This window comes from Somniosus microcephalus, chromosome 24 (assembly GCF_052327205.1).
Source record: "Somniosus microcephalus isolate GS21.2 chromosome 24, FLI_Smic_1.0, whole genome shotgun sequence".
NCBI lineage: Eukaryota > Metazoa > Chordata > Chondrichthyes > Squaliformes > Somniosidae > Somniosus > Somniosus microcephalus.
In genome coordinates, this window is record NC_141010.1 from 11,259,639 (window position 1) to 11,274,266 (window position 14,628).

Sequence of the window (14,628 nt, forward strand, 5' to 3'; positions counted from 1 at the left end):
TCCAGGCTGACACTCCCAGTACTAGTTCCGAGGGAGCGCTGCACTGTCGGAGGTGCCGTCTTTCGGATTGAGGCGCTAAACTGAGTGTGCCCTCTCTTCGACGAAGAACGGGGTAGTTCTCCCCGGTGCCAGTATTGATCCCACAACCAGCATCACTAAAACAGATTATCTGGTCATATATGTCGTTGCTGTTTGTGGGAGCTTGCTGTGCGCAAATTGGCTGCTGCGTTTCCCACATTCCAACAGTGACTACACTTTATAAAGAGTAGGCAGATAGGAAAAAGCATTTTGAAGGCTATATTTGCACAAGAAGAAGTGAGACATGAGACAATTACAACAATGATCGGCTTCGATAACAAGACATGCGGATTCCGCTCTCGAATTTTACAAATGCTATTTGAGCGTAAATGATTACAAGCTGTTTTTGCTGTTCCTTACTAAAGGCCGTGTACACGATGCAATTAATTAAAAATATGCTCTCCCAATGGTTCAGTGGGTGAATGCACCATGTGGTATGGTAAAGAGATCAGGATGGTCCCACTTTCAATCGCTGGACTGTGCGGTAGGAGGGTCACTGCAATTGGCCAGAGAGCTTAGACTAGGGAGAGAGGTAAGAGAATCAGGCAGACTTCCTGCTCCTGTTCACTCCCCAACAATCCGTGCTGAAAATTGCACGTGTGTATCTGTACGTGTGTCTGTGTGCATATGTGTGCGCACGCGTATGTGTATTTATACATGCGTGTGTGTATGTATGCATGTGTGCGCATGTATATACCCGTGCATGTGTGTGCGCGCGTGTACATACATGTGTGTTTGCACATGTCTATTTGCATTAGTGCGGGCATATTGTGTGCACGCCTATGCGTGTGTATGTGTGTGCGTATGTGTATATCTTCTCTTCTTAGGCAGTTCCTCGGAACCGAGGATGACTTGCTTCCACATTAAAAATGAGTTCTCAGGTGACTGATGAGTCCAATGGGGGACCTACAGTCTCTGTCACAGGTGGGGCAGACGGTGGTTGAAGGGGCGGGTGGGTGGGGTGCTTGGGTTGATGTGCGCTCCTTGCGCTGCCTGCACTTGGCTTCCGCTTGCTCCCGGTGAAGAGACTCGAGGTGGTCGGCGCCTTCCCGGATGCTTCTCCTCCACTTTGTGCGGTCTTGGGCCAGGGATTCCCAGGTGTCGGTGGGGATGTTACACTTTTTCAAGGAGGCATTTCCTCTGCCCACCTTGGGGCTCTTGCCGCGTCGGAGCTCCGAGTAGAGCGCTTGTTTTGGGAGTCTCGTTTCGGGCATGTAGACGATGTGGCCCATCCATCGGAGCTGATCGAGCGTGGTCAAAGCTTCGATGCTGGGGATGTTGGCCTGAGCGAGAACACCGACGTTAGTGCACCTATCCTGCCAATATGTGTATATATACTGCGCATGTGTGTGACTGATGGGCGAGAACAGAACGGTTTCAGTTGTGATCCTCCCTCCTCGTTGTTGAATACACTGTGGACCCACTTGCACTCGGCCCGCACACCTAACACAGCCACTAGGTTGAGGAACTGGAGATCCATGGGCTCCTGTGGGACCCGCAGCCCAGCCTGGGGCGATACCTTCAGGGGCGCGGGCAGGGATTACATTTATTTTTTATTTGTTTAAAAAGTAGTTACCCAAAAATAAAAGCAGATCTTCGATGCAATGCTGGTTGGCACTGGCGATGCCACGAGTATAAATCATCCACCAAATAAGTGGCATTAGAATAGTGCGAAGCCTATATCTTTGGGGGTGGAGGGAGGGATGAGACACGGGGTGTATTCACTGTATTATATAAATTATACAAATCAAATCAAAATTCCACCCACTTCCCCAGCAAAGTGGATGACGATGCTCCATTGTATAAGGTCTACCTATACCCTGGGATGTCTTATATATATAATATATATATATGGATCTGAACGCAACTGGTTCTTAAAGAAATAAATGTACATATACTCAGTTGTAACTTATTCTTCATCATATATACTATAATAAATGTCTCTTGCTGACATGGGTAGGAGTGCCTGTTAGCACTGGGACACTATTCCATCTTTTGTATGAGGCTGGTTTGCAAGGTAACCCTCCACAGACAGTAGCCGAGAGATGAGTAGAGTACAGCCCTGTACGTCATGGTTTGGAAGTCCATGGCCTTTTCTGTCCCGCCAAGTGTTTCCTCCCAGGAGGACCTCAGCACTGTTCCAGGAATCCTTCTTTGTCATGACCCATCGGGTCCACCTCAGTGTAGGTGGGCTGTCCACCGTTGTTCCTGAACTTCATGGCTGGCCACCTGTGGGAGCGGCGCTGGGCGAAGAAAACAAAAAGAGGAATTTATTATTTATGCAAAAAAAAAAATCTGGAAATCTGAAATTTAAAAAAAAACAGAAAATGCTGGAAATACTCAGCAGGTCAGGCAGCATCTGTGGAGTGAGAGAAACAGGGTCAACGTTTCAGGCCGATGACCTTTTGTCATTTATTATTTTGTGTTCCTTAAACACGAGTTGCAGAACGAACTGTAAAAAGGATATAGAGGCACTGGCGAAGGTGCAAAAAAGGTTTACTAGGATAATATCAGAACTGAGAGATTATACCCATCAGGAAAGATTGAATAGGCTGGGGCTGTTCTCTAGAAAAAGAGAAGGCTGAGGGGTGACCTGATAGAGGACGTTAAGATTATGAAAGGGTTCGATAGGGTAGATGTAGAGAAGATGTTTCCACTTGTCAGGGGAGACCAAAACTAGGGGGCATAAATATAAGATAGTCACTAATAAATCCAATATAGAATTCAGGAGCAACTTCTTTACCCAGAGAGTGGTGAGAATGTGGAACTCGCTACCACAGGGAGTGGCTGAAGGGAATCATGTCGATGCATTTAAGGGGAGGCTAGATAAGCAAATGAGGGAGAAGGGAATAGGGGGTTACACTGATATAGTTAGGTGAGGAAAGACAGGAGGCGACTCGAGTTGAGCATAAACACCGGCATGGACTAGTTGGGTTGAATGGCCTGTTTCTGTGCCGTATGTCCTATGTATGCCATTCTATGTTTATGCAAAAATGTGGGGGCCTCCTACTGATACTTATCATTGGGCCAGGAATGACAGATTATAATTATGATGAAGAAAGGCTCAAAAAAATTGTTTTTTTTTTGTCACTGGAACAGATAAGATTAAAGAGTCATCTAATAGAAATCTTCAAAATTCATGAAAGGTAAATACTGAAAACCTGTTCTGGCTGGTTTGAAGAATCAGTAACTGGGGACCTTATCACCAGAAGATTGCAAAGAGAAACTAGAAGAGATTTTTCTGCACAGAAGGTGAACAGAATATGGAAAACCTTGTTATAACATTATTTAAAAATGGGATTAGATCAGCATTTGAAAAAGAGTATAAATGATTACCGGGAATGGGCAGGGAAATGAGCTTAGACAGATGGGACAGATTTTCCTCTTTAGCACGAATGTAAAGCTTTGCAATGTAAGGAATGTAAATAGGAAAATCAGTTGGGCTGCGTTAAAAGTGTGTCATCTTCCCCTGATGATTTTCCTCTTTGCGCTTCACTCAAGCGATCCTTTATACACAATGTCCAAAGAAGAACATCTGCCCCGATAGCTCCTTTGGACTTTGGTGAGACCACACTTGGAGTACTGGGCACAGTTTTGTCTCCATATCTTCGGGGGGACATACTTGTCTTGGAGGCGGTGCAACGAAGGTTCACTAGATTGATTCCTGGGATGAGAGGGTTTTCCGATCAGGAGAGATTGAGTAGATTGGGCCTGTACTCTCTGGAGTTTAGAAGAATGAGAGGTGATCTCATTGAAACATACAAGATTCTGAGGGGGATTGACAGGGTAGATGCTGAGAGGCTGTTTCCCCCTGGCTGGAGAGTCTAGAACCAGGGGGCACAGTCTCAGGATAAGGGGTCGGCCATTTAAGACTGAGATGAGGAGGAATTTCTTCACTCAGAGGGTTGTGAATCTTTGGAATTCTCTGCCCCAGAGGGCTGTAGATGTTCAGTCGGTGAGTATATTCAAGGCTGAGGTAGATAGATTTTTGGACTCTAGGGGAATCAAGGGATATGGGGATCGGGTGGGAAAGTGGAGCTGAGGTTGAAGATCTGTGAATAATGGACACCTGAACACTGCAGACTGTAGATATCGTTTTTAAAATTGCTGATTGTGCTGCTGTGAAGGGGAAGGTCAGTTAAGGCTGCATAATCATAATTACTTGCAAATACGCCGTGTAGAGCTAAAATTGTACAAAATAATTTATTGAAGTACTATGATTGAATGTGGGTTGACTGTGTACAAGTGTGTGCCCCCATTCATTGACTGTGTTTTAGCTGGGTCTGTGGATTAAGGGTCTCACAGGCACCTAAAGCTGGCCCTGACGACAATGAATTTTGTACTTATACTGACAATAATGGTCTGACTTTAGGATGGAATCACAGCAAGTTAATGTCCCTGGCTTTAGGTTGCCCAGTCGTATACAGTGAGATAGGTGAGGAAGCCAATGGAACTATCGGAAATAAACTCACCTGAAGGCTCGGCTGGTGTGCTCGTAAGGGGAGATAACAAAATCACTCCAGTCTCCTGGCATCAAAACTTTCCATGCCAAAGCAAGCCCGATCATGGGAAACACAGAGTCCGTTGGCAACCCCTTATGGGGAGGGGGGGAGGTGCCGGAATAGGGGAGGTCAAGCATAGCACTCTTTGTAAAAAAATTATTTCAAACTTCCCAGCCCCAGTGTCCACAAGGAATGTCTGGGAGGACTAGGCAGGAGCAGGGTTGCCAGCCATCCAGGACTGTCCTTGGAGTCTCCAGGGATGAAAAATTAATCTGCTGTGAGCAACCCAGGTGGAAAATCATAGGGGTATTAATTTTTTTTTAACATTTTCTTTGAACGCTTTTTTTTATTAGCTATAAAAATATTGGAGATGGGAAAAATAGGTCGTTTGAGCGGGGTGACTGCAGATGGCAGGTCATGTGATGAAAACCTCCAGGACTACGTACAAAAGATTTGGCAAACCTAGGGAGGACAATTCACACCCCATCTAGAGCCATCCTTTGTTCATTTACCTGTCCTATTACCACCTCCTCTCGCCTTGAATATCTCTTAATATCTCTTAATGTCTCTCAATCTCTCCTGCTTTCTATCCCATCACTGACCTTCCCTTTTGTTCTTTCATCCCCTCCCCCATTTCCCAGCCCCCAAACCTGCTTTCCATTTCCTGCTTTTTTCCAGTTCCGGCGAAAGGTCATCGACCTGAAACGTTAACTCTGTTTCTCTCTCCACGGATGTTGCCGGGCCTGCTGAGTTTTTCCAGCGTTTTCTGTTGTTATTTTGGATTTCCAGCATCCGCAGTATTTTGCTATCGTGATGTGTGCAAGTGTCCTGCACAGCAATCCATAAAACGGTCCCAAGTCTGCAGCAGCTTGTCATGGGGGAGATGCAGGAAGCCCGTAATTTATTTTACAGACTGTAAATCTGTGAGGAATTCATTATTGAGCGTTGCTTCCTGATTGTGCCCCCTTCCATCTCTCTCGGAGATCCACAGCTCCAGCTTTGGATTCCATTTTGGAAAAACGAGGGGATCAAAACAAGCTACAAAGACTCCAACAAATGAAACAAAAAAAAAGGAAATAGGCAGGACCTAATTGTTGGGAGCTTTAGTTCGGGATGAAGCTTCTTGGAAGGAGGGCTTTCTGTTTACGACAGTTTATTTATAGCGCTATCCCTGCGGGAGGAAACAATGTAAATATTGACAGTGAATGTTCCAGACTCATTAATTGTTCTCCTCTCTAGTTGTTCTCCTCTCATGAAGACACCGGCTGTTGATGCCCAGGGTACTTTACCATCATGCCTAAGTGGCCAATCATTTACATAGAATGTACAGCACAGAGACAGGCCATTCTGCCCCACAGGTCTATGTTGGTGTTTAGGCTCCACACAAGCCTTCTCCCACCTCTCTTCACCTAACGTTATCAGCATAACCTTCTATTCCTTTCCCCCTCATGCGTTTATCCAGCTTCCCCTTAATCTTTGTGCGTGAGGTTAGCCCATGAGTGGGTCTTTGAAAAGTGGACTGTATCCCACAGAGGCCAAGTCTTTCCTTACCCAATGTCTACGCACCCACCCAATTTCCACCAGAGTTCACTGGATAATGATCAGGAGCTGGTTTTCCTCTTCCTATGCCAGGGGCAATGACTCCAGTTGCAGAGCCCCACCTGCCATCTCACCAGCAAACCAAGGACCAGGATCAATGCCTGTTGTTAATGCATAACGTGCACTGATGTAAACAAGACCAACATTAAATATACAAATCTTTAACACTATCTACTAGAGATATTAAGAATGGCTATAACTATGAACAGAGCACTGGGGACCTGCCCTGTTGCCAGAATATATGGTTTTAATAAGCACAGGCCTCTAATCAGAAAAATGATAGATGACTTAATACGCTGTTTCATAAAGAATGGAAAAAGTGAATTGGGAATTAAGGAGAAGGTTAGAGGTCATGCTGGCTCCTTGGAACCATCTGCAATTGTGGCTTGTTTTGTTTTTGCTTTAAGTTTAACAAAAGCCAATAAAAAGATTCCACTCTGAAGAGCTGGAAATTTATAACTAATATTTTTCAGCTTTTCTTTTCCACACTAAATCATCAACACATTGCGCTTAAAAGCAGAAATAAGGGTCACATGCGTTCACTGTGTTACCAGGCCGAGGGGTAGGCTGGATGTTTGGGCAAGGTCTAAGGTCAGCCTGTCTTCAGTTGGGAAAGACACGAGGGGGCGATTTAGGGGTTGTCCAGTCATCATGTGACCTCCAACTGCCCCGTCCCCACTGTTCCACCATTGGTCGCCCGACAAGTCCATTCTTGCGCCGTCCCACCAATTGAAAAGCGAACCGATGCTTCATTACCTGATTGGATGATTCTTGACTGTCAATCGAACAGCCTTTCCTCCCCCCTCCCCCTGACCATCTGCAATATTTTAATAATAACTAATAAGCAAAAGTTACAAAAAAAATGTAATTTATTTAATGGACCCCACGATTGTTCTCCAGAATTGCTCGCAGGAGTGTCCTGGAGATTAATGTTCAATTCTCGGAGACTCCAGGCCAATCCTTTCTGTGGGGGGTTCTCGCACTCGCTTACTGGAACTTCAGCAGAAGACCTGCAGAAACCCCATACTGAACCTCCTAGATTTGCTAATCAGTGTAGCACACAATCTTGCTAAAGTTCTGACAGGCTGACAGTAACAACTTTCTAAGGCATGTCCGTACTTGAGTGAGGCCTTAGAAAGGGGTCTACATGACCAAGTTGGCCGACAATTGGTTAAATCACTTAACATGGGAGTTTCTTTGGCCTAGAAATTGGGTTGGGGCGCCAAAGTGGCGCAAAAGTCGGCGGAGCGCAGGATTTAGCGCAGCGATCGGAGTGATACCGATCGCCAGAAATTCAGTTTCAGTGCCCCTCGAGGGACACGGGGCGAGGCTCGAGGCGATCCACGTCCCTCTTAGGGCGCTGAAACTGATTATCGCAGCACAACGTGCCGCAGCGCCACATGCTGCGGCACGGCACGCTGTGGTACTGCAGGCCTTCCTCCCACTGTTAAGGGGGAGGGGCCTGCAACAGCGCGAGCCCCGATCGCGAGTGCCGGCAAATGAGCCCGGCACCAAGGAGAAGTGCCGGGCTCTCGGGAAACAGCCGGCAATGCCGCGGGGGGGGGGGGTTAGGAGGCCGGGGACGGAGTTGCTGGCAGGCGGCCGCCGAAAAAGCGGCCGCCCCGCACCTCCACCTTAAGTTGCACCACTGCCGGCACAGTAAGGCCCCGTGAACCGGGCGCGGGTAGCGAGCGGCGCAACTGCGGCGTTTGCTACCAAATATCGCGAACGGGGCACGAATGGGGCGCTGCGCACACCGATGACGTCATCGGTGGCGGCGCAGCGCAAATGCCTAACGCCACCATTAGCGCCCCTACTGAATATCGCCGGAGACGCAGCCAGTGGCGCTACAGCCACTGACTGCCTTTTTAGGCGCTAACAGGTGGCGCTACTCACCCAATTTCTCCCCCTTTATGTGCAATGTTAAAAAATGACTCCCACTGTGCAGCACTTAACGTTGGTTTAGTCTACAACCTGAACTCCAGTTATTCTCCGTCTCGATTAAATACTGGAACTTTTGCCAGACAGAGCCTTGCGGTGGGACATGGATCTTGTTACAAATCTCATCATCATCAAGAAACTACTCATGAAGTAACGCTGGACGGCCAGCTGGTGGCGCCCGGGGATGAGGGGGTGGTCATGTGAGGAGAGGTTGTGTAGATTGGGACTCTACTCATTGGAGTTCAGAAGAATGAGAGGCGATCTTATTGAAACATATAAGATTGTGAAGGGGTTGGATCGGGTGGATGCGGTGAGGATGTTCCCAATGAAGGGTGAAACTAGAACTAGGGGGCATAATCTTAGAATAAGGGTCTGCTCTTTCAAAACTGAGATGAGGAGAAACTTCTTCACTCAGAGGGTGGTAGGTTTGTGGAATTTGCTGCCCCAGAAAGCTGCGGCAGCTACATCATTACATAAATTTAAAGCAGAAATAGATAGTTTCCTAGAAGTAAAGGGAATTAAGGGTTACGGGGAGTGGGCAGGAAATTGGACATGAGTCTCGGTTCGGAATGGTCATGGCCCTGTGGGTAGTGGAGCAGGCCCAGGGGCCGTGTAGCCTGGTTCTGCTCCTACTTCTTGTGTTCTAATTATGTGTTAGATTTCAGGAGATGGTTTTATTCCTGTTCCTGGCTGGGGTGGAGATCGCCTTTACAGAAGGTAAGTACTGTAGAAAATACAGGGAGAGAGTGATCTCCTGGACAAGTTTCGATTGCCTAGATGGGTCGGAGAGGAATTTCCCACATTTTTTTCTCCCAAATTGGCCATTGGGTTTTTTATCTGGTTTTTCGCCTCTCCCGGGAGATCACATGGGTTCGGGTGGGATGGAGAGTGATAGTAGATTTGAGATTAGGATCAGATCAGCCATGATCTTATTGAATGGCGGAGCGGGCTCGAGGGGCCAATTGGCCTACTCCTGCTCCTATTTCTTATGTTCTTATGCCCAAGGAGTATAAATACTCGGGCGTCGGCCCAGCTTTCAGGGACATTTTGTAAGACAAGGAACTAGTGAAGTACAACTAGACCTCCGTGTTCTGAAACAAGTTGATTCTATGCTCAAACCAAGTGTGTAGTGAGTTTTATTACGTCAGATCTCACTGCACAACTTCTTCTGTTATCTGTGGTTCATCTCCCTTTTCTCTAACTCTCTCAGCACTGCACTGAAGTATCAGCCTGGATTGGGTGCTCAAGCCTCAGGAGTGGGATTTGAACACACAACCAACCTATTGACTCAGAGGCAAGAGTGCTACCAACTGAGCCCCCTCCATTATGGAAGATAATGGAGATTCCACTGACTTCAAGTTGAGTAAAATTGCAGAATATTTCTTTTATCTGCATGGTGCTCACCTTCATTCCTGTGCTGAGACTGATGTACCACACGGGTAGGACCATGATTCATCGAATGAAAGACTTGCATTTATATTGCAGCTTTCTCAACCTCAGGACGTCCCAAAGTGCTTTACCGTCAATGAGGTACTTTTTGAAGTGTAGTCACTTTTGTAATGTAGGAAATGCTGCAGCCAATCTGCACACAGCAAGATCCCACAAACAGCAATTACCAGATAATCTGTTTTGGTGATTGTTTGTTGAAGGATAACTGGGGAGAATTCCCCCGCTCTTCTTTGAAATATTGTCATGGGATCTTTTATGTCCACCTGAGTGGGCAGAAGGGGCCTCGGTTTAACATCTCATCCGCAAAACAGCACCTGACAGTGCAGCGCTCACTGGGAGTGTCAGCCTAGATTTTTGTGCTCAAGTGCCACTGAGCCAAGGCTGATCCTCTCCATTATGGATGTTAATGGAGATTCCACTGAGTTCAAGTTGAATTTGACTTGTATAAACTCAGGTAGAACTGACACTTTCATGACTGGCTCTTGAGCAGTTGCACTCTAGTTATTATATTGTTGTGCAATTATTTCCTTGGCCTGGATATCTGGGTGGAAGACTTCTTCTGTGCACCATATGTAGCAACATTGTAAATGTGTTCTTTATAAATGTGGTTACAATTTTAATACACAAAGCATACCAAGGAAATCTTAACACGAGTGGTAATGAAAATAATTGGTTAACTAAAGGGACTTTAACTGGACTTAGTTCCTGGAATAAGATCTTAAATTAAAAAAACATGGAACAAGAAAGGTCATTCAGCCCGTCAAAGCCCACCCCATCACAGACTCTACCTACTCCACTCACATAATCTCCAGATGGTAAGTTCTGTATAGGTACTCCAAGGTCCCCAAAGGTAACCAAGCAACAAATGCCAGAGTATTCATCTTATCCTCACATCAACAAATTCAACCTCGGTCTGCTGCACCCCTCCCCCCTTACACTCTACTCCTGCTTGCCAGTCTTAAAGACAAAGGTGGAAAAATTCAGTTGGTTGCGCCTCCCGTTAGCGCCTTAAGAGGGCGCTAATGGGGTGCAAAGCAACTAGCACCCGGGCGCGGCGATGTTTGCGCCGCTCACAAAATTAACTAGACATTTTGCGGCAGCGCTAAACACTACCACCACAATTTCCTGCACCGGCAGATCATGACATCAGTCGAGTGTGCAACGCCCCGGTAGCACCCCGGACCGGATATTGAGTGGCGTCCCCTGCCTTACCGCCTGCCGCTAGCAATGACAGGTTGAGGGGAGCATTTTGCAGTCAGGAAGGGACTAGGGGAGCGCTATTTAAAGGCGACCCCTTCCTGCCTATTTTTGTTGGTGACATTTTTGCACCACGTATTCTGAGAGAGAGAGAGACTTCTGGAGAGATTCAACGCTGTGTGAAGGAGTTTTGGGTACTGAGCAGCACTTTGCAGGTTCATTTTGATTTGCCCTTCCTTGTATCGATTTAGAAGAGACTGTGGGGGCTGCACTCTGAGCTCTTTCCCTGGGCCTCTCCATTGTTCTTTCCAGCAGATTTGATGTACAGGTCTCTCCTGGCCGAGATTCAAGGCTGCAATGAGCAGGATGTGGATGGAGAGCAAGATCGACCCTCCCCTTTAAGAACTGGCCAGCGCCAGTGTTTCTGTGTTCCATTGCTGACTGACATCACATGAGCTTCGCCAGCGCTCTGAGGTAGCGCCTCCCTATCGGCCTTTGCGCCTTAAGACAGGTGTGTAGCGCCTGATTTAGCGCTCCAATCACCTCCAGGGGTGATAAAAGCCAAGTTTGCAGTTGGAGGTGATAATTAGCGCCAGGCGCTAATCTTTGCGCCCGGCCGATAATTGCGCCCCAAACGGGGCGATACCGAATTTCTCCCCCAGAGTATTTTATGGAATATTTGATTACCTTAGTCAACTGCAAGCTGCACTTGTGTAGCATCTTTAACTTAGTAAATACTCCAGGGTGATTCACAGAGGAGAAACAGTTGGTGAGGAATTGGTACCAAGAGAGATGAGGAGGTGCCTGTCCATACTTATCCCCAGAACCTCCAACCCTCTTCCCAACCAGATATTTATGCAGCTCCTTTTTGAAGGAATTAATCAAACAACAGCAGCTTGCATTTATATAGCGCCTTTAATGTAGTAAAACGTCCCAAGTCGCTTCACAGGCTTGTCATAAAACAAAATTTGACATCGAGCCACATAAGGAGAAATTAGGGCAGGCACTTGGTCACAGAGGTCAGTTTTAAGGAGCGTCTTAAAGGAGGAAAGCGAGGTAGAGAGGCGGAGAGGTTTAAGGAGGGAATTCCAGAGATTAGGGCCTGGGCAACTGAAGGCATGGGCACCAATGGTGGAGCGATTAAAATCAGGGATACGCAAGAGGCCAGAATTAGAGGAGCGCAGAGGTCTCGGGGGCTTGTGGGGCTGGAGGTGATTACAGAGATAAGGAGGGGCGAGGCCATGGAGGGATTTGAAAACAACTCGGCATCGACTGTTTTTTTTTCCCACGAGTTTGGTCCACATATCAACCAGTACTTTATCTTCTGATCGCTAGTTTTGCCACCAGAGCAAGTTCAAGTTGTAGCAAATACAATGGGCTTGAACTGCTATGGGGATTCTGCTGGAGTTACTTGTAGACCTTCAGCAGAATGTCAGGACCAATATCTGGAGCAACACGAGCTTGTACATGGCAGTGATTTCGCATTTTCAGTCCTAGTTTTTACGTGAAAAAAAATGTATAAGGACAAAGAAAATCATGGATGCATCGATGCCATCCAATTTTGTTTGCTAAATTGTCTTACATCAGCTGATAGGCCATAAACAAGGTATGCAAAGAGCAGAAAATCAATCTTCGATAACCCTGGACTGAAATTATGATCTGAAATAACAGTTAATGATCCAAAATTGATTTATATGTACAGTAGTAAATAACTATGCGGTGAAAAGAATAGATTTATATGTGGATAAAGTTTATCATTGGGTTGTATTCTTCTTATAAGTGCTCTAAAGTGATCTCTATTGTGCTGAAATCCTTACAGCAGAACCACTGTGTAATCATACTCATTCATCTGTGCTTTGTAACAGGCGTGAAACTGATTGCAGCCATACACCATGCGCTTTGAGGAAATAATGATGATGCTCAGTTAATAATACAGTTTCGCCTCTGCTAAGGAGCACGGTTAAAGGGACTTGCCATTTGAATGTGCGTACTGCATACCACTTAGGGATAAAGAAGCTTGAGAGCCACAAAGGTGGCGGTACATAAGGGACGGCTACATTGTCAGCACACTCTTATTTCCAGCCTGTGCCTCTAATCAGAGTTGCTACGTGCAGCTTCAAGTATTGAACTTACAAAGAACCGGACGCTAGTTCCAATCAATTTGCCCTATAGATCACAGCTCGGATCACTAGACCTGCCTGCTCCTACCCACTGGATATGATTTTTAAGTGCACTAAATCCTGTTCATAGGCAACCACAAGACCGACTTAAATGAGATGATACTGAAGTGGCCACACTGTGCTCTTCGCCTAACGCTACCTCGGTAATGCCGTTTTCTTGCATACAGTACAATCTTTTTGTACCTGTAGCAATCCTACTTCCTTCCAGATTAGTCTGTACTAATAACAACAACAACTTGTATTTATCTAGGGCTAGATTTTCAGTTGCTTGCGCCAGCAGTTAGCGCCTTAAGAGAAGTGATTTTCGGGCGCTATGCGTGTAGCGCCTGGGCGCAGCGCAGTTTGCGCCCCGCCCCAAATTAAGTTGCCCGTTAGTGCCGGCGCAAAGTTTAGCGGCCGCCCGGATGCGCGTGCAGAAAATGACGTCACATCCTCGTGCAACGCCCTTTGGCCGCCCCGAATCCAATTCCTCCTCCTCCTCCTCCTCCTCCTCCTCCTCCTCCTCCTCCTCCTCCTCCTCCTCCTCCTCCTCCTCTTTTGAAAAGAAGACATACACCCTTCCCCTTTAAGAGCTCACTGGCACCAGAGTGTCTGCCATGCGCTGCGCCCGAGCTCGGGTGTTGCGCTCTCCACCGCCGGCTTAACGCCTAAAGATACTAGTGGAACGCCTCTTTTAGCACTCCACCAACCTCTTAGGGCGAAGCCACTGAATTTCCGGCAACGGGGCGCTACTTTGGGGCGGGCGATAACTTCAGGCGGGCGCTACGCTAAGCTTAGCGCCCCAAAACTGTCTATACTGAAAATCTAGCCCATAGTGTTTTTAACCCAGTAAAACGTCCCAAGGCGCTTCACAGGAGCGTTAGGGTTAGATATTTGACACCGAGCCACAAAATCTTATCTGAGGAAGGATGTTCTTGCCATGGAGGGAGTGCAGCGAAGATTCATCAGACTGATACCTGGGATGGCAGGAATGACACATGAGGAGAGATTGGGTCGATTGGGCTTATGCTCGCTGGAGTTTAGAAGAATGAGAGGGGATCTCATTGAAACTTATAAAATTCTAACAGGACTGGACAGACTAGATGCAGGAAGGATGTTCCCGATGGTCGGGGAGTCCAGAACCAGGGGTCACAGTCTAAGGATAAGGGGTAGGCCATTTCGGACAGAGGAGGAATTTCTTCACCCAGAGAGTGGTGAACCTGTGGAATTCTCTACCACAGAAGGCAGTAGAGGCCAATTCATTAAATATATTCAAAAAAGAGTTGGATATATTTCTTAAGGCTAAAGGGATCAAGGGGTATGGGGAGAAAGCAGGGACAGGGTACTGAATTTGGATGATCAGCCATGATCTCATTGAATGGCGGAGCAGGCTCGAGGGGCCGAATGGCCTACTCCTGCTCCTATCTTCTATGTAAAAGGAGATATTAAGACAGGCGGCCCAAAGCTTGGTCGAAGAGGTAGGTTTTAAGGAGCGTCTTAATGGAAGAGAGGGAGTTGGAGAGACGGAGAAGTTTAGTGGCGGGGGGGGGGGGTGGAAATTCCAGAGCTTAGGGCTTAGACAGTAGAAAGCACGGCCGTCAATGGTGGGGCAATAAGAATTGGGGATGCGCAAGAAGCCAGAATTGGAGGAGCGCAGAGATCTCAGAGGGATTCTGCTCATATCGTTAACATAGATCAACCAA

The 14,628-nt window shown here is 46.9% G+C and overlaps 1 protein-coding gene across 1 annotated transcript in view; it reads right to left on the reverse strand.

The window, feature by feature from the left end:
* Positions 1–282: 282 nt before the first annotated feature.
* The window catches only part of LOC147101045 (plexin domain-containing protein 1-like), a 292,861-nt gene continuing 278,515 nt past the window's right edge, over positions 283–14,628 (reverse strand). The window contains exon 14 of the mRNA XM_085966214.1: positions 283–2,321. Coding sequence (XP_085822340.1) covers positions 2,208–2,321 — 114 coding nt within the window. The 3' untranslated portion in view covers positions 283–2,207. The remainder of the gene's footprint in view (positions 2,322–14,628) is intronic.